This window comes from Vipera berus, assembly GCF_964194415.1.
Source record: "Vipera berus genome assembly, chromosome: Z".
In the NCBI taxonomy this organism is placed as follows: domain Eukaryota; kingdom Metazoa; phylum Chordata; class Lepidosauria; order Squamata; family Viperidae; genus Vipera; species Vipera berus.
The window spans coordinates 3,614,373-3,633,380 of record NC_138205.1 but is presented as its reverse complement, the minus strand read 5'-3'; the positions used below and the strand labels follow the sequence as shown (position 1 = coordinate 3,633,380).

The 19,008-nt window shown below is 45.3% G+C and overlaps 1 protein-coding gene across 3 annotated transcripts in view; it reads left to right on the top strand.

Moving 5' to 3' along the window:
- LOC308677941 (interferon regulatory factor 9-like) overlaps positions 1-18,485 on the top strand; it is a 22,059-nt gene extending 3,574 nt beyond the window's left edge. Inside the window, exons 2-10 of one of the 3 annotated variants that reach the window (XM_081344662.1) lie at positions 1,222-1,331; positions 6,414-6,602; positions 6,942-7,125; positions 9,722-9,846; positions 10,882-10,984; positions 12,313-12,390; positions 12,643-13,008; positions 14,797-14,912; positions 17,158-18,485. In XM_081344662.1, the coding sequence (XP_081200788.1) occupies positions 1,236-1,331; positions 6,414-6,602; positions 6,942-7,125; positions 9,722-9,846; positions 10,882-10,984; positions 12,313-12,390; positions 12,643-13,008; positions 14,797-14,912; positions 17,158-17,208 (1,308 nt within the window). In that variant the 5' untranslated portion in view covers positions 1,222-1,235 and the 3' untranslated portion in view covers positions 17,209-18,485. The remainder of the gene's footprint in view (positions 1-1,221; positions 1,332-6,413; positions 6,603-6,941; positions 7,126-9,721; positions 9,847-10,881; positions 10,985-12,312; positions 12,391-12,642; positions 13,009-14,796; positions 14,913-17,157) is intronic. The other 2 variants (XM_081344664.1, XM_081344663.1) reach the window with 2 other exon arrangements.
- Positions 18,486-19,008: the final 523 nt, after the last annotated feature.

The window sequence follows — 19,008 nt, the reverse complement described above, 5'->3', positions numbered from 1 at the left end:
ATCTATCTATCTATCTATCTATCTATCTATGTCTATCTCTATCTATCTATCTAAAGTCTATCTCTATCTATCTATCTATCTATCTATTTCTATCTCTATCTCTATCTATCTATCTAAAGTCTATCTATGTCTATCTATCTATCTATCTATCTATCTATCTATCTATCTATCTATCTATCTATCTATCTATCTATCATTTATCATCTATTCTCCGTCCGTTATATATTCAAGATGGACAGTTTTTAATATTTTATTATGTATATGTAGGGGTGTGGGTCTATACATATATTGTATATAGTATGTTTTAGGTGTGTGTGTGTGTGTGTGTGTGTGATGTATGTGTTTCACTTTGAGAGCAGGCAACTAAGTTTCATTGTAGATGTGTGCCGTTGTGCCCACAGTAAAAAACGACGATAAAGATGATCTTATCTCATCTGTGTCACCCGTGTCACCTATCTAGCTGTCTCTTTAGAACAGACATGTCAAACACAAGGCCCGGGAGCCGGATGCGGCCCGCGAAGTGGTTTCATGTGGCCCACGAAGCCATCCTGGAAACAGTGAGGGAACGGCCCCCACTGCCTTGGCCCTGGCCCAGAGACCCTCAGATCTGTCCCACTCCTGCCCAGGCCCCCATAGGCACCCTTGATGCAAACGATGGAGAGCTGGCCACGCCCACCCAGTAGGCCATACCCACTCTAGCCACGCCCACCCAGTAGGCCACGCCCACCCAGGCCATACTCACCCGGCCCCCTGAGGGCAACCGCCATGCTGATGCGGCCCTCAATGAAATTGAGTTTGACACCCCTGCTTTAGAAGATATTTTATTTTTATTCATTTACCTGGTTATTTAGAAGAGATTTGATTGATTGTTTCATTCATTCATTCATTCATACTGATTTCCATGGAAAGTCAAGTATTGCTTGACTTAACAGCAGTTGATTTCTAGTTATCCATCTTTCTGGTTTGAACCATTCCTTACGGTATTTTATTTTTTCCTTCCTCCACGTGGTCTTTTTTGATCACTACTTCGTTTTCCCTCTGTTTAGGTAATAATAATAATAATAATAATAATAATAATAATAATAATAATAATAACAACAACAACAACAACAACAACAACAACAACCACAGCAGCAGCAGCAGTATTTTCTGGTCCACCCCTCAACCCCCCCCTTCTCGTTTATTTATTTATTTGATGTCTTTCTTCTTCCCTTTGTACAGCTGCCCAAGAACAGATGCTGTCTCATATCTCTGATTTTCTGAGTTTATTTGAAGTTCAACAAAGAAACCTTTGTGTGGGCGGTGTGTTTTCTCACGGAAACTTCCTTGAGGTTTTTTTTTTTTTTTTTTGCTAGCCCTTGTCTGTTTGAAGTTATTTCCAAATCTGGACGATTATTCTTTTTAAGAATGAGCTTTTCATCTATTCTTCTCTCAGGCTTTTTTATTTTATTATTTAGTTCATTGCCTTTATTAAATTTCTACATCCAACCCGCAACAGCATAATAAAACCAGCCAGAATTCTGCGAATTGAAATCCACAAGTCATAGAAGGGCCAAGTTTGACAAACCTAACCTTAAAACTTAGAAGTTTTAAAAGTTTTGTTGTTAGCTGCGAAGTCGTGTCCAACCCATCGCGACCCCTTGGACAACGTTCCTCCAGGCCTTCCTGTCCTCTACCATCTGGAGTCCATTTAAGCTCACGCCTACTGCTTCAGTGACTCCATCCAGCCACCTCGTTCTCTGTCGTCCCCTTCTTCTCTTGCCCTCAATCTTTCCCAGCATGAGGCTCTTCTCCAGTGAGTCCTTCCTTCTCATCAGGTGGCCAAAGTATTTGAGTTTTAGCTTCAGGATCTGGCCTTCTAAAGAGCAGTCAGGGTTGATCTCCTCTAGGACTGACCGGTTTGATCGCCTTGCAGTCCAAGGGACTCACAGGAGTCTTCTCCAGCACCATAGTTCAAAGGCCTTAATTCTTTGGCGCTCAGCCTTTCTTATGGTCCAGCTTTCACTGCCATACATTGCAACTGGGAAGACCACAGCCTTGACTATACGCACTTTTGTTGACAGGGTGATGTCTCTGCTTTTTAGTGTGCTGTCTAGATTTGCCATGGCTTTCCTCCCCAGGAGCAAGCGTCTTTTAATTTCTTGGCTGCAGTCCCCATCTGCGGTGATCTTGGAGCCCAAGAAAATAAAATCTGTCACTACCTCCATTTCTTCCCCATCTATTTGCCAGGAATTGAGAGGGCCGGATGCCATGATCTTGGTTTTCTTAATGTTAAGTTTCAACCCAACTTTTGTACTCTCCTTCTTCACCCGCAACGAGAGGCTCTTCAGTTCCTCTTCACTTTCTGCCATTAGAGTGGTATCATCTGCATATCTTAGGTTGTTGATATTTCTTCCGGCAATCTTAATTCCAATTTTTGATTCATCTAGCCCTGCCTTTCTCATGATGTGCTCTGCATATAAATTAAATAGGCAGGACGACAGTATACAGCCTTGCCGGACTCCTTTCCCAATTTTGAACCAATCAGTGGTTTCGTGTCCAGTTCTCACTGTTGCTTCTTAGCCCACATATAGGTTTCTCAAGAGACAAATAAGATGGTCTGGAACGCCCATCTCGTTAAGAACTTGCCACAGTTTGTTATGATCCACACAATCAAAGGCTTTAGCATAGTCAATGAAGCAGAAGTAGATGTTTTTCTGGAACTCTCTAGCTTTCTCCATGATCCAGCATATGTTGGCAATTTGATCTCTAGTTCCTCTGCCTCTTCGAAATCCTGCCTGTACTTCTGGTAGTTCTCGATCCACATACTGCTGGAGTCTAGCTTGTAGGATTTTAACCATAACTTTACTAGCATGAGAAATGAGTGCAATGGTGCGATAGTTTGAACATTCTTTGGCACTGCCTTTCTTTGGAATTGGAATGTAAACTGATCTTTTCCAATCCTGTGGCCACTGTTGAGTTTTCCAAATTTGCTGGCAAATTGAGTGTAGCACTTTTACTGCATCATCTTTTAAGATTTTGAATAGCTCAGCTGGAATACTGTCGCCTCCACTAGCTTTGTTGTTGCTCAGCTTTTCTAAGGCCCACTTCACTTCACATTCTAGGATGTCTGGCTCGAGGTCAGTGACCACCTCATTGTGATTATCAGGGACGTTAAGCTCATTCTTGTATAGTTCTTCTGTGTAATTTTGCCACCTCTTCTTAATCTCTTCTGCCTCTGTTAGGTCCCTGCCATTTTGGTCCTTTATCATGCCCATTTTTGCATGAAACGTTCCCTTCATCTCTCCAATTTTCTTGAAAAGATCTCTGGTCCTCCCTATTCTATTGTTTTCTTCTATTTCTTGGCATTTGTATCTCTTCTAGCTATTCTCTGGAATTCTGCATTCAATTGGGCATATCTTTCTTTTTCTCCCTTGCCTTTCGCTTCCCTCCTTTCCTCAGCTATTTGCAAAGCTTCCTCAGACAGCCATTTTGCTTTCTTGCATTTCTTTTTCTTTGGGATGGTTTTGGTTGCTACCTGTTGTACAATGTTGCGAACCTCTGTCCATAGTTCTTCAGGCACTCTGTCTATCAGATCTAATTCCTTAAATCTATTTGTCACCTCTACTGTATATTGAACAGGGATATGATTTAATTCATACCTGACTGGCCTAGCGCTTTTCCCTACTTTCTTCAGTTTAAGCCTAAACTTTGCAAGGAGAAGCTCATGGTCTGAGCCACAGTCAGCTCCTGATCTTGTTTTTACTGACTGTATAGAGCTCCTCCATCTTTGGCTGCAGAGCACATAGTCAATCTGATTTCTGTGTTGACCGTCTGGTGATGTCCATGTGTAGAGCCGTCTCTTGGGTTGTTGGAAAAGAGTGTTTGCTACGACCATCGTATTCTCTTGACAAAATTCTATCAGCCTGTGCCCTGCTTCATTTTGTACTCCAAGGCCAAACTTGCCTGTTATTCCGGTTATCTTTTGGCTTCCTACTTTAGCATTCCAATCCCCCATGATGATAAGGACATCATTTTTTGGTGTTAGTTCTATAAGGTGCGCTAGGGCTTCATATAACCGGTCAATTTCATCCTCTTCAGCACTGGTGGTTGGGGCATAGACTTGGACTACTGTGATATTGAATGGTTTGCCTTGGATTCGAACTGAGATCATTCTGTCATTTTGAGGATTGTATCCCAGTATTGCTTTTCCTACTCTTTTATTGACTATGAAGGCTACTCCATTTCTTCTGAGGGATTCTTGCCCGCAGTAGTATACCTGATGGTCATCTGAATTAAATTCACCCATTCCTGTCCATTTTAGTTCGCTGATTCCTAAGATGTCGATGTTCAGTCTTGTCATCTCTTGTTTGACCACGTCCAGCTTGCCTTGATTCATGGATCTTACATTCCAGGTTCCTATGGAGAGAAAATCTTTACAGCATCGGACTTTCCTTTCACCACCAGACACATCCACAGCTGAGTGTCCTTTCGGCTTTGGCCCAGTCGCTTCATTCTTTCTGGCGCTACTAGTACTAGCCCTCTGCTCTTCCCCAGTAACATATTGGACGCCTTCCGACCTGAGGGGCTCATCTTCCAGCGTCATATCGTTTTGCCTTTTGGTACTGTCCATAGTTTGAACTATGGTGCTGGAGAAGACTCCTGCGAGTTCCTTGGACTGCAAGGCGATCAAACCGGTCAGTCCTAGAGGAGATCAACCCTGACTGCTCTTTAGAAGGCCAGATCCTGAAGCTAAAACTCAAATACTTTGGCCATCTAATGAGAAGGAAGGACTCACTGGAGAAGAGCCTAATGCTGGGAAAGATTGAGGGCAAGAGAAGAAGGGGACGATGGAGAATGAGGTGGCTGGATGGAGTCACTGAAGCAGTAGGCGTGAGCTTAAATGGACTCCAGAAGATGGTAGAGGACAGGAAGGCCTGGAGGAACATTGTCCATAGGGTCGCGATGGGTCGGACACGACTTCGCAACTAACAACAACAACAACTGTCCATAGGGTTTTCATGGCAAAGATACTAGAGTGGGTTGCCATTTCCTTCTCCAGTGGATCACGTTTTGTCAGAACTCTCTGCTATGACCTGTCCGTCTTGGGTGGCCCTGCACGGCATAGCTCATAGCTTCATTGAATTACACAAGCCCCTTCGCCACGACAAGGCAGTAATCCATGAAGGGGCTTTTAAAAGTTTAAGCTCATGTAAAGTTCATTAAAACCTATTCATTTATACAGGTAGTCCTCAGGCTTACGACCACAATGGAGCCTCCTGTTACTAAGTGAGACATTTGTTAAAGAGAATTTTGCCCTATTTTATTACCTTTCTTTGCTAAGTTGTTAAGTGAATCCGGCTTCCCCATTGACTTTGCTTGTCAGAAGTAGTGATAATTACAAAATTGTGTTTGTGTGTGTGTCTGTGTGTGTGTGTATGTGTGTGTGTATGTATATGTGTGTGTGTGTATATATGTGTGTGTATATATATATCTGTGTATATGTATGTACATACGTGTGTGTATATATGTGTATATATATGTGTGTATGTGTATATGGGTGTGTGTATATGTATATATATGTGTGTATATATGTATATATATGTATATGTGTATATATATATATATGTCTCTCTCTGTGTGTATATATATACACACACATACACACACATGTACATATATATACACACACACATACATACATGTACATATATATATACACACATGTACATATATATACACACATACACACACATGTACATATATATATATAATTATTAAAAAAATGAATCGTGTGTGTGTGTGTGTGTGTGTGTGTGTGTAAATTTTAGATTTACACAAATATGAGCTGTCACTGTTGTGACTACTGCCTGTGGATGGCCTTCGGTTAGGCCGAAACAGGAAATAAAGATTTGTCCCATGTTTGGGGCCTAGCAAGGTAATCTAAATAAGTTGGTTTTCGCGGGTGTTTGTATGTGGATGTTTGGTCATTCGGGTTTTTCCCCACGTAGAATTGAAGGTGTAAGAGCAACGTTTCGACGAAATCTCATCCGTCATCCTCAGGCTGGTGGCTTCAGTTTTGTGTGTGTGTGTGTGTGTGTGTGTGTGTGTGTGTGTGTGTATACACATATACATACACACATGTATATATACATACACATACACACATATATGTGTGTGTGTGCGTGTGTATGTATATATATATGTGTGTGTGTGTGTGTGTATGATATATAATTATTATAAAAAATGAATAAATAAGTAAACAAATAAATAATATAAAAAAAGAACTTGCTGAACTATCAACCCCTCACTCTGGTCACTTTCCCCCCCCCCCACACACTGTTGTAACTTTGAACAGACACTAAGTGAACCGTTGTAAGTCAAGGACCAACTGCATTGTCCTTTTTTTCCTCTCTCTCCCTCCCTCCTGCCAGATGGCGACTTCCAAGCGAGGGATCCGATCCACTCGGAAACTCCGAGACTGGACCGTGGAGCAGGTGGAGAGCGGAAAATTCCCAGGTTTGGTTTGGGATGACCCTCTGGCCAAAACCATGTTCCGTATCCCGTGGAAACACGCCGGGAAGCACGAATTCCGCCAGGATGAAGACGCCGGCTTCTTCAAGGTGCTGAGTTGGTAGATGGGGTATGATAGATTAGATTAGGGGTATCAAAACCACGTCACGTGACGTGTTGTGACGTATCGCAACTTTTTTCCCATTGCCGGAACTGGGGTGACCGCGGTTTCGGCATGATGCATCCGGCCCACGAGCCGGCAGTTTGGCACCCCTGGATTAGATGGATGGATGGGTGAATGGATGGATGGATGTAAAGTGTGTGTGTGTGTGTGTGTGTATGTGTCTGTGTGTGTGTGTGTGTGTGTGTGTGTGTGTGTGTGTGTGTGTGAGAGAGAGAGAGAGAGAGAGGATGGATGGGTGATAGATAAATAAATTTTCCTTTCCTAGGCTTGGGCTATCTATAAAGGAAAGTATAGCCCAGGAGAAAACAACCCGGCAACTTGGAAGACGCGGATCCGCTGCGCTTTGAGCAAAAGTCCCGAGTTCGAGGAAGTGCCATCCCGTTCCCGGCTGGACGGCACGGAGCCTTACAAAGTGTATCGCTTGGTGCCGATCCAGGAGCAGGGGCTGGGTAAGGAAATGCTCTGGGTTTTCTTTGCAGAGCCTGCCTGTGCCTTGTGGAGCTAGGGAGGACTCCAATTACCATCAGCCCCAGCCAGCATGGGCCTGGGGGATATGTGTCTTGGGGGATGGTAGTGATCAGTCTGGCCCAGGAACATAACATGTCTTGTGGGGCAGGTGGGACAGAGTGGATGTTTTCCACCGATCCCCTTTATAGGAATTCCAGAATTTGCACATTATTAATTCCATCCGCTATCTCACTTTTCTCCTACATTGTTTTTAGCTGGCCCCCATCAATGTTTGTTACTTTTTGCCTTCCTAACCACCTTCCAGGTAGACGAGGCCAGGAAAGAAAGCAGCAGGAAGGAAGATTTGAACCCAGGTCTCCGAATACCAGCCCAGATACTCTGAATTTCTGTGTCTTAGCTGGTTCAAGCTTGGTGCAACGTGTCACAAGCTGCATTCGACCAGGAGCGGCCATTTGGGGGGAAACAGATTTTAAGAGCAGGGTTTTTCAAACTGGGCAGCTTTAAGATGGGCGGACTTCGACTCCCAGAATTCCCTAACCAGCATTGCCTCAAGATGGATGGGCTTCGATTCCCAGAAATCTTCACCCAGCATCCTTTAAGATGCATGGATCCAACTCCCAGAATTCCCCCACCTTGCATAGCTGTGGACTTCAACTCCCAGAATTCCCCAGCCAGCCTGCTTTTAAGATGGGTGGATTTCCACTCCCAGAATTCCCCAGCCAGCATGCTTTAAGACGGGTGGACAACTCCCAGAATTCTCCAGTCAGTATGCTTTAAGACGGGTGGACTTCAACTCCCAGAATTCCCCATCCAGCCTGCTTTTAAGATGGGTGGATTTCCACTCCCAGAATTCCCCAGCCAGCATGCTTTAAGACGGGTGGACAACTCCCAGAATTCCCCAGTCAGTATGCTTTAAGACGGGTGGACTTCAACTCCCAGAATTCCCCAGCCAGTATGCTTTAAGATGGGTGGACTTCAACTCCCAGAATTCCCCAGCCAGTATGCTTTAAGACGGGTGGACTTCAACTCCCAGAATTCCCCAGCCAGTATGCTTTAAGACGGGTAGACCTCAACTCCCAGAATTCCCCAGCCAACATGCTTTAAGATAGGAAGATTTTAGTTTTGATGGCTAAATCTGCTTCTAGGTTCTACTTTGGTTTACCTTTTCCAATCAGCAACCAAGTCGGAAGATCATTTAAAAGCGATTTATTGGGATATATTCTGACAAAGTATGGTGTCCCTATGAAAAGGGGGAACCACCCAAAATGGATTACATTCACTTTTATAGATGGCACGACAAAGATCTTCGAAGCAAAAGTCGATTGGTTTAAAAATCGTCATCTGTTAAGTTAGAATTGCGGCGTAGCCCCTAGAAAAGGGCCTTGTTTTCGGAATAAAAGCAAAAGAAACATTTGCTAAAGGAAAAAAAAAAGATCAAAATGGGTTTGGGTTAATATGATACATTCTGGCTTCCCAAGGTCGGGCTTGACTGTTTCCTTTGTTTGCAGAGACTTGGGAAAAGATAAAAACGAAATTGTTATCTACAGTGTACTACTGATTGCTCTTCTGCCAGGCCCGGTTTCTGAAAGAGAGGCCTTTTTCTTGGAGGTTAAGGTTTATGGGAGATTATCGGCAATACATTTGAAAAAGCAACTCTAAAATGCAAGAAAAGCCACGGTAATTAGCCTGTGCGGCAGTACTACAAAAACCATGTTTCGAGTATTGCAAAGTCCATCCTCTAGGCCACTTTGCTTTTAAGAGGTGTGGACTTCCAGGATTCCTCAGCCAGCATGCTTCAAGATGGGGGTGGGGGACTTCAACTCCCAGAATTCCCTAGCCAGCATGTTTTAAGACAGGGGTCTCCAAGCTTGGCCCTTTTATGACTTGTGGACTTCAACTCCCAGAATTCCTCAGTCCACAAGTCATAAAAAGGGCCAGGTTTGAAGGCCCTTGGTCTGGATCTAAGCCCGCAGTTTCATCAAAATGGCTGACTGAGGAATTCTGGGAGTTGAAGTCCACAAGTCATCAAAGGGTCAAGTTTGAAAACCCCTGGTCTGTGTCTAAGCCCGCAGTTTCATCAAAATGGCCAACTGAGGAATTCTGGGAGTTGAAGTCCACAAGTCATCAAAGGGCCAAGTTTGAAGACCCCTGGTCTGGATCCAAGCCGCAGTTTCATCAAAATGGCCGACTTGAGGAATTCTGGGAGTTGAAGTCCACAAGTCATCAAAGGGCCAAGTTTGAAGACCCCTGTAAGAGGTGTGTAGTTCCAACTCCCAGAATTCTCCAGGCAACATCCTTAAAATAGGTGGACATCATTTCCCAGAGTTCCCTACTCCGTTGTGCTTTAAGATGGGTGGACTTCCACTTCCAAGCTGGCTGGGGAATTCTGGGAGTTGAAGCCCTCCCCTCTCCAAGCAGCTGAGGTTGAGAAACGGAGCCCTTGCCGTATATAAAACGGCCTTTCCCTGTAATCCTTCCTGTCTTTTTCTGACCTGGCCTACCTTGCAGGGCTGTTGAGGGGGAAAGAAGATAATGGCTTCAATTGGGCTTAAGATCCCATTCTCTCTCTCTTTCAAGGCAAGAAGGCCAAACCGCGGAAAACCAAGCAGGCGAAAACGGGCGATGCCAGCAGCCCGGAGGTGTCGGCGAGTCCCACGGAGGTGATCCAGCTGCCAGCCGATTCCCTTTTGCTGCTGCAGACGGTAAGGGGCAAAGATGGGGCTGGTTGAGAACCCCGGAGGGGAGGGAGGCCTGGCCTGGATGGGGCCAAGATGGAGGAGGAGGAAGGGAGGGGGGCTCGCTCTCGGAGAAAGGACATCCGGACTGGTAAAAGACTGGGCAGACAGCCTGGCCTTCAACTGGATGGGGAATTCTGGGATCTTAAAGTGGCCGAGGTTGAGAACTGCTGATGTGATCTTTGTGGACGTGACTCGCCTTGCTTTGTTTTAGCTTCTCCTCTGTCGTTTATCCCTCCTCCTCCTCCTCCTCCTCCTCCTCCCCTTTCTTCTTCTTCTGCTCCTTTTCTTCCTCCTTCTCCTCCTCCTTCTCCTCCTCTCCTCCTCCTTTTTCTTTCTTTCTTCTTCTGCTCCTCCTTCTCTTTTCCTTCCTTCCCCTCCTCCTTTCATCTCCATCTCCTCCTCCTGGTATAGGGCTTCCTGCCTGAGCAGGGGGTTGGACTGGATGACCTCCAAGGTCCCTTCCAACATCATCATCATCATCATCATCATCATCATCATTATTATTATTATTATTATTATTATTATTATTATTATTATTATTATTATTATTCGGGAGAAGGGCGGTATACAAATAAAATTAATTAATTAATTAAATTTATTATTATTATTATTATTATTATTATTATTATTATTATTATTATTATTATTATCTTTCTCCTCCTTCTCCTTTTCCTGTACTCCTCCTCCTCTCCTCCTCCTCCATCTTCTCCTTTTCCTTCTCTTCCTTCTCTCCTTCTCCCCCTCTCCTCCTTCTCCTCCTCTCTTCCTTCTTCTCCTTCTCCTCCTCCTCCTCATCTTCTCTTCCTCCTCCCCTCCTCCTTCTCCTTTTCTTTCTTCATCATCATCTCCTCCTCCTTGTCCCACCATTCTTGAGGGTTTTTGAAGCCGTGCGACGCTTGCCTTTCCTCCCTTGGCCTCACTGTTAGCGAGAGCAGGAAGGTCTGGATCTAGGGGATGTGTGAAGACCACCACCCCACTCTCTCTCTCTTGCTTCCCCAGGCAGAGACCCCCGCCCCAGAAGCCGTGGTGAGCCTCGCCTCCAGCGCTTTCAACCCGCCCACCTACCAGGGCGGGGAAGTCAGTCCTCAGGCCGCTGAACCAGGTGGGGGAATACGCACGGCCCCATAAGTTGTGGCTTTCGGGGGGGGGGGACTTCTGCGAGACCAAGAGCGTGGGTCTCTTGCCCACAGGAGACTTTGTGCAGCTTGTCCTCAGCTTAACGACCACAGTTGAGCCCCAGGGAAACCTTTGTTGGGAGTTTTTCCTCGCTTTGTGACCTTTCTTGCCACCGTTGTTAAGGGAGTCCTGCGGTCGTTAAGTTAGCAACACGGCTGTTCAGTGAATCCGGCTTAGCCCCTGTCAGGAGGTCGCCAAAGGGGGATCAGGTGACCCACCCCTCGGACGTTGTGACTGCCGTAAATATGAACCACTTGGCCAAGTGTCCGAATTTTGATCACGTGACTCTGGGGACGCTACAGCGGTCGCAAGTGTGAAAAACGGCCGTAAGTCGCTTTTTCCCCATGCCGTTGTCACTTTGAACCGTCACTAAATGAACTGTCGTAAATCGAGGACTACCTGCACAGGTCATTGATTGAGACATTCCCTGTGTGTGAGAACAAAATTCAAAGGGATTCTGAGTACAGGTAAAGTCCTTGACTTACGACGGTTCGTTTAGTGACTGTTCGAATTTAGAACAGCACGGAAAAAAGTGACTTCCGGTCGTTTTCACACTTAACAACCGTTGCAGCATCACGTGATCAAAATTTGGACGCTTGGCAACTGGCTCACACTTATGACGGTCGCAGTGTCCCAGGGTCCCCTTTTGCGACTTCTGAGCAGCACAGACAACAGGGGAAGCCAGATTCACTTAACAACCGCGTGACTAGCAACTGCAGTGATTCGCTTTAGCAACGGTGGCAAGGTAGGGGGTAAAAAGCCTGGTTGAGGAATTCTGGGAGTTGAAGTCCACAAGTCATAAAAGGGCCAAGTTTGAAGACCCCTGCTCCACACCCATTTGCGCTACTCAGGTGATCTTGACAACACAGGTAAACCTCCAAGTGGCCTCCACAATCCTTTAAAAGAAGGCAAATGACCAGATGACTGCAAAGGAGTATAAGTCCTCCCATTCCCCACCCTCCAGTCAGAACCTGAAGAAGCTCCTGGGATGAGAAGCGAAACCTCTTCATAGAAAAACAAAAGTCCAGCTGCCTCTTGAAAAAGCACCTTTGAGACTCAGAGTAGATTCCTGCCTGAAATCGATTCTAGCCGAATAGATCACCGCTAGTGGATAACTGACGCTCATGAGTGACTGGGACATCTCGTAGCCCAGGAGAAAGATGGCATTTGCAGCCAATTACGTGAGGATCGCTTGGTCATGAGAAAGGGTAGATCACTTGGGCTTACTGTTCTGTGTTTCTTGGATCCCTGCAGCGCCAGAAGTGAACGAGATCAGCCTCAGCTTGATGACAGATCCCAATCCTGTGGTGAGGGCTACTACTGGACCAACAGGTGAGATCCCAGAGATCCTCTGAAACAGAGTCTCCTAACCTTGGTCACTTTAAGGCGGGTGGACTTCAACTCCCAGAATGGTTGTAAAATCTGGTCCGGTCGTGCGAACGACTCGACTTCCCACCCACAAGGGCTGACGATGAAAATTCCAGTCCAAATTACGGTCGTAAGTCCAGGACCCCCTAGGAACAGGTCAGGGAAAACCAGCATTAACAATTGAATTAATGTCATCGAACCTTGATTTGTTTTTAGAGGATTACTTTCTTTGCTTGTCCATCACCTACGCGGGAGAAGTGATCTGCAAATATTTGCTACCGGAAGGCGAATTTCTGATTACGTCGGCCCCGGTTCCGCAGAACGGCCCGGTCAACTGCATGAAACGTGTCGTTCTCCCGGCCCCGGATAAAGTGGCCGACTCGCCGAAGCGTGAGGCGGTCCAGTCTCTGCTCAGGGATCTGGCAAAAGGCATCATGGTGGCCAGTAACCACGAAGGGATCTTCATTCGGTGCCGGGGCAACGTCTGCATCTCGTGGTCAGGATTTTTGGCCCCCGAGGACCAAAGCAAACTGGAGAATAACACTTACCAGCAGCTGTTCCAACCCCGGAAATTTCAAGCAGGTGAGGCCGATTTCTGAACACACCACAGGTCCGGTTTGCGTGTCCGCTTGCAGGAAGTCCTTGACTTACAACCATCCACTTAGCCACCATTCGACATTAATGACGGCACTGAAAGGAGTGACTTTTGAGTGGTCCTCGCACTTATGACCGTCGCGGCATCCAGAGTCATGTGCGAAATTCAGGCCCTTGGCACTTGACAGGTGTTTATGACGGCGGCGGGCATCCTGGGGTCATGTGATCGCTGTTTGCGGCTTTCCTTGCCGGCTTCCGACAAGGAAAATCAATGAAGGAAGCTGGAATAGAATGGAATAGGAATAGAATGGAACGGAATGAAACAGAATAGAATAATGGGATGGAATAGAATAGAATGGAGTGGGAATGGAGTAGGAGTAAGAGAATAGAATAGAATAGAATAGAATAGAATAGAATAGAATAGAATAGAATAGAATAGAATAGAATAGAATAGAATAGAATAGAATAGAATAGAATAATAGAATAAGGAGATGGAATAGAATAGAATGGCATGGGAATGGAGTAAGAGAAAGAGAATAGAATAGAATAGAATAGAATAGAATAGAATAGAATAGAATAGAATAGAATTACTAGAAAGGGTACAGAGAAGAACAACAAAGATGATTAGGGGACTGGAGGCTAAAACATATAGGGAACGGTTGCTGGAATTGGGTATGTGTAATTTAACAAAAAGAAGGACTAGGGGGGACATGATAGCAGTCTTCCAGTATCTCAGGGGCGGCCCCAAAGAAGAGGGAGTCAAGCTATTCTCCAAAGCACCTGAAAGCAGGACAAGAAGCAACGGATGGAAACTAGTCAAGCAGAGAAGCAACCTAGAACTAAGGAGAAACTTCCTGACAGTTAGAACAATTAACCAGTGGAACCACCTGCCTCCAGAAGCTGTGAATGCGCCAACACTGGAAATTTTTAAGAAGAGACTGGACAGCCATTTGCCTGAAATGGTATAGGGTTTCCTGCCTGAGCAGGGGGTTGGACTAGATGACCTTCAAGGTCCCTTCCAACATTATTATTATTATTATTATTATTATTGTTGTTGTTGTTGTTGTTGTTGTTGTTGTTGTTGTTGTTGTTGTTGTTATTATTATTATTATTATTATTATTATTACTACTACTACTACCTTGGAGGTCCTCTAGTCCAGCGTTTCCCAACCTTAGGAACTTGAAGATGCGTGGACTTCAAGTTCCTAAGGTTGGGAAACACTGCTCTAGTCCAACCCCCTGCTCAAACAGGAGACCCTAGATTCCAGACAAATGGTTGTCTGATCTTTTCTTGAACACCTTCAGTGATGGAGCACCAACAACCTCTGATTAATTGTTCTAACTGTCAGGAAATTTCTCCTTAGTTCCAGATTGCTCCTCTCCTTGATTAGTTTCCATCTGTTGCTTCTCGTCTTGCCTTCAGGTGCTTTGGAGAATAGACTGACCCCCACCCCCCTCTTTTAACAGCTGTAACGATTCACTTCAGAATTGTGTCAGGAAAGGTCGTAAAATAGGGTTTAAGAAATGTCTCGCTTAGCGACAGAAATGTTGAGTTCAGTTGTGGTCACAAGACGGGGACTACCTGTATTTCTGAGGGCTGCGGTGTCCCGGAGTCAACAACAAATAACGGAAATTTCCAATAGTAAATTGTGGTCATAAGTCAAGGACTCCCTGTCACAGAATAGGGAAGAGTGGTGTCAGCGGTATATAAGTCTTTTAAGTGCTGTTGCTATAAATGGAATCAATGGTGCTGATCTTTCTGTGTCGGATTCACAGCCCTGGAACAGCATCGCCAGGGCTTGGCGCCTCTGCCGGATCACCGGATCGTTCTATACGTGGGAGATGAGATGGAAGAAAATAGATCTATGGACTGCAAGCTCATTGTCATTCAGGTGAGTCAAGGGGAAAACATATTGCAAAACAAAATGAAATTAGATATTTTTAAAAAATATTCCTCCTCCTAACATTTGTCTGATTTTGTTTTTGTAAAAAAAAAAGTCTGGATTTTTTTTTGGACTTTGTATTTTAATTTTCTGAATAGAAATAAAAATGTAGATACCGTATATACTTGAGTATAAGCCGACTCGAGTATAAGCCGAGACCCCCAATTTCACCCCCAAAAACTGGAAAAAGTTGGTGACTTGAGTATAAGCCGATCCGCCGTTCTGCAAGCCTCCGCCGCCGGCTGCTTCGTTCCGCAGCGGAAAGAAGCAGGCAGGCTGCTTCGTTCCGCAGTGGAAAGAAGCAGCCTGCTTCGTTCAGGCTGCTTCGTTCCACAGCGGAAAGAAGCAGGCAGGCAGGGGGCGGAGGAACGGAGACCCGGCGACGTTTGGGGAGGTTTGGGCGCCTCTCCAAATATCCCCAAACGTCGCCGGGTCTCCGTTCCTCTGTGCCCTGCCTGCCTGCTTCTTTCCACAGCAGAAAGAAGCAGGGAGGCAGGGGGCGGAGGAACGGAGACCCGGCGACGTTTGGGGAGGTTTGGGCGCCTCTCCAAATATCCCCAAACGTCGCCGGGTCTCCGTTCCTCTGTGCCCTGCCTGCCTGCTTCTTTCCACAGCAGAAAGAAGCAGGGAGGCAGGGGGCGGAGGAACGGAGACCCGGCGACGTTTGGGGAGGTTTGGGCGCCTCTCCAAATATCCCCAAACGTCGCCGGGTCTCCGTTCCTCCGCCCCCTGCCTGCCTGCTTCTTTCTGCTGTGGAAAGAAGCAGGCAGGCAGGGCACAGAGGAACGGAGACCCGGCGACGTTTGGGGATATTTGGAGAGGCGCCCAAACCTCCCCAAACGTCGCCGGGTCTCCGTTCCTCCGCCCCCTGCCTGCCTGCTTCTTTCCGCTGTGGAAAGAAGCAGGCAGGCAGGGCACAGAGGAACGGAGACCCGGCGACGTTTGGGGATATTTGGAGAGGCGCCCAAACCTCCCCAAACGTCGCCGGGTCTCCGTTCCTCCGCCCCCTGCCTGCCTGCTTCTTTCCGCTGTGGAAAGAAGCAGGCAGGCAGGGCACAGAGGAACGGAGACCCGGCGACGTTTGGGGATATTTGGAGAGGCGCCCAAACCTCCCCAAACGTCGCCGGGTCTCCGTTCCTCCGCCCCCTGCCTGCCTGCTTCTTTCCGCTGTGGAAAGAAGCAGGCAGGCAGGGCACAGAGGAACGGAGACCCGGCGACGTTTGGGGATATTTGGAGAGGCGCCCAAACCTCCCCAAACGTCGCCGGGTCTCCGTTCCTCCGCCCCCTGCCTGCCTGCTTCTTTCCGCTGTGGAAAGAAGCAGGCAGGCAGGGCGCAGAGGAACGGAGACCCGGCTTCGTTTGGGGACTTTTGGGGAGGTGCGCGCGCACCTCCCCAAACCTCCCCAAACTTCGGCAGGTCTCCGGACGGCGGTGGCTTGGGAGAGGTGAGCGCGATCCCGGAAGCTCCAAAGCCTCGGCCGCGCACAAGTCCTCAGTAAGTTTTTTTGTTGACTGGAGTATAAGCCGAAGTGGAATTTTTCAGCCCAAAAAGTGGGCTGAAAAATTCGGCTTATACTCAAGTATATACGGTACATAGGTAGGTAGGTAGGTAGGTAGGTAGGTAGAAGATAGATAGATAGATAGATAGATAGATAGATAGATAGATAGATAGATAGATAGATAGATAGATAGATAGATAGATAGACAGACAGACAGACAGACAGGGATGGATAGAGATAGATAGATAGATAGATAGATAAATAGATAGATAGATAGATAGATAGATAGATAGATAGATAGATAGATGATAGATAGATAGATAGATAGATAGATAGATAGATAGATAGATGATAGAGATAGAGAGATGATAAATATAAATATATAGAGATAGATGATAGAGATAGATGGATAGATAGATATGGATGGATGGATAGATATAGATAGATAGATAGATAGATAGATAGATAGATAGATAGATAGATAGATAGAGTGTGTGTGTGTGTGTGTGTGTATGTGTATGTAAAAAATAATAAAGGTATGGTACCAATAATTCAATAAAAAAAAACATCGCAGACAAGAACAAACCCGGTTAGATCCAATAACTATGGCTGTTTCTTCATTGTCTCCCTGAAAGTTTAACGACCCCTTTTTCTTTTTTTTCTTTTTTTCCCCTTTTCACCCGGAATCCACCCAGATGGAGCAGGCCTTTACTATCCGGCTGCTTTCCTCCAGCTGCTCCCAGTAGCTGAGACCCTCGTTTCCTACTCCAGTGTGGTTTTCCTGGTCCCCTCATCTGCAAAAGCCGTGCCCTGAGAACTCAAAAGCTTTGGATTCCTGCCTTCTCCTGAGCAGAACAGACCCACATCCTCTGGGGAAAATTGGTTTTGGAGGCCGAATCCTATGGGTCTGGAAGCAGGTCCATAACTTCTACGTGATTCCTCCTTCTCCAACTGGGACTTCCTACGATGGATTGGCAAGCGTTTACCGGTGGCATCCAAAGTAAAACACTAAAATACGCCCAAAAAAATTCCACTTTTGGGGACCAGCTCTTTTGTTGGCGAGGTGAGGCGAGGAGCGTCCTTCTATAGCCCGACCAAGCTGCCAAGTTCTTTATTTCCTGGCTGAGATATGGTGGAAAAAAAAGTCTTCTCCGCCATCTTGTTTGCTTCTCTTCTTAGTATGTCACTTTACACTGTTTGCACTTTACCTGATTCTAGAAAACACCTAACCTGACTGACTTTTTACTGTGTAAAATGAAATCTCTCCGAATTAATAAAACGTTAGTGAAAGTCGTGTTATAATCTTGTGTCTCGTCAATAAATCTTCAAACGGGGGTGGAGGGGGGAGATTTTGTGGCTGAAATACATGTAGTAGAATAGAATAAGAATGGAATAGAATGGAATAGAATAAGAATGGAATAGAATTAGAATAGAATAGGAATAGAATAGAATAGAATAGAATAGAATTAGAATAGAATGGAATTAGAATAGAACAGAACAGAATAGAATAGGAAATAAGAATGGAATAGAATAGAATAGAATAAGAATGGAATAGAATAGAATTAGAATGGAATGGAATAGAATAGAACAGAACAGAATAGAATAGGAAATAAGAAATAAATAAGAATGGAATAGAATAGAATTAGAATAGAATTGGAATAAGAATGGAATAAAATACAATTAGAATGGAATAGAATAGAAATACAGAATAGGATAGAATTAGAATAGAATAGAATAGAATAGAATAGAATAGAATAGAATAGAATAGAATAGAATAGAATAGAATAGAATAGAATAGAATAGAAATACAGAATAGGATAGAATTAGAATAGAATAGAATAGAATAGAAACAGGATAAGAGAATAGAATGATGGGATGGAATAGAATTAGAATAGAATAGAATCAGAGTTGGAAGGGACCTTGGAGGTCATCTAGTCCAACCCCCTGCTCAGGCAGGAAAACCTATACCATTTCCGACAAATGGTTGTGCACTCTCTTCTTAAAAACTTCCAGTGTTGGAGCATTCACCACTTCTGGAGTCAGGTTGTTCCATTGGTTAATTGTTCTAATTGTCAGGAAATTTCTCCTTAATTCCAGGTTGCTTCTCTCTTTGGTTAGCTTCCATCCGTTGCTTCTTGTCCTGCTTTCAGGCGCTTTGGAGAATAGCTTGACTCCCTCTTCTTTGGGGCAGCCCCTGAGATACTGGAAGACTGCTATCATGTCCCCCCTCGTCCTTCTCTTCATTAAATTACACATACCCAATTTCTGCAACTGTCCTTAATATATTTTAGCCTCCAGTCCCCTGATCCTCTTTGTTGCTCTTCTCTGCACTCTTTCCAGAGTCTCAACATCTTTTTTCTACCGTGGGGACCAAAACTGGATGCAGGATTCCAAGTGTGGCCTTACCAGGGCCTTGTAAAATTAACACTTCATGTGATCTTGATTCTATCCCTCCGTTAATGCAGCCTAGCACTGTGTTGGCTTTTTTGGCAGCTGCAGCACACAGCTGGCTCCTATTTAAAGGATGGTCCACTAGGACTCCGAGA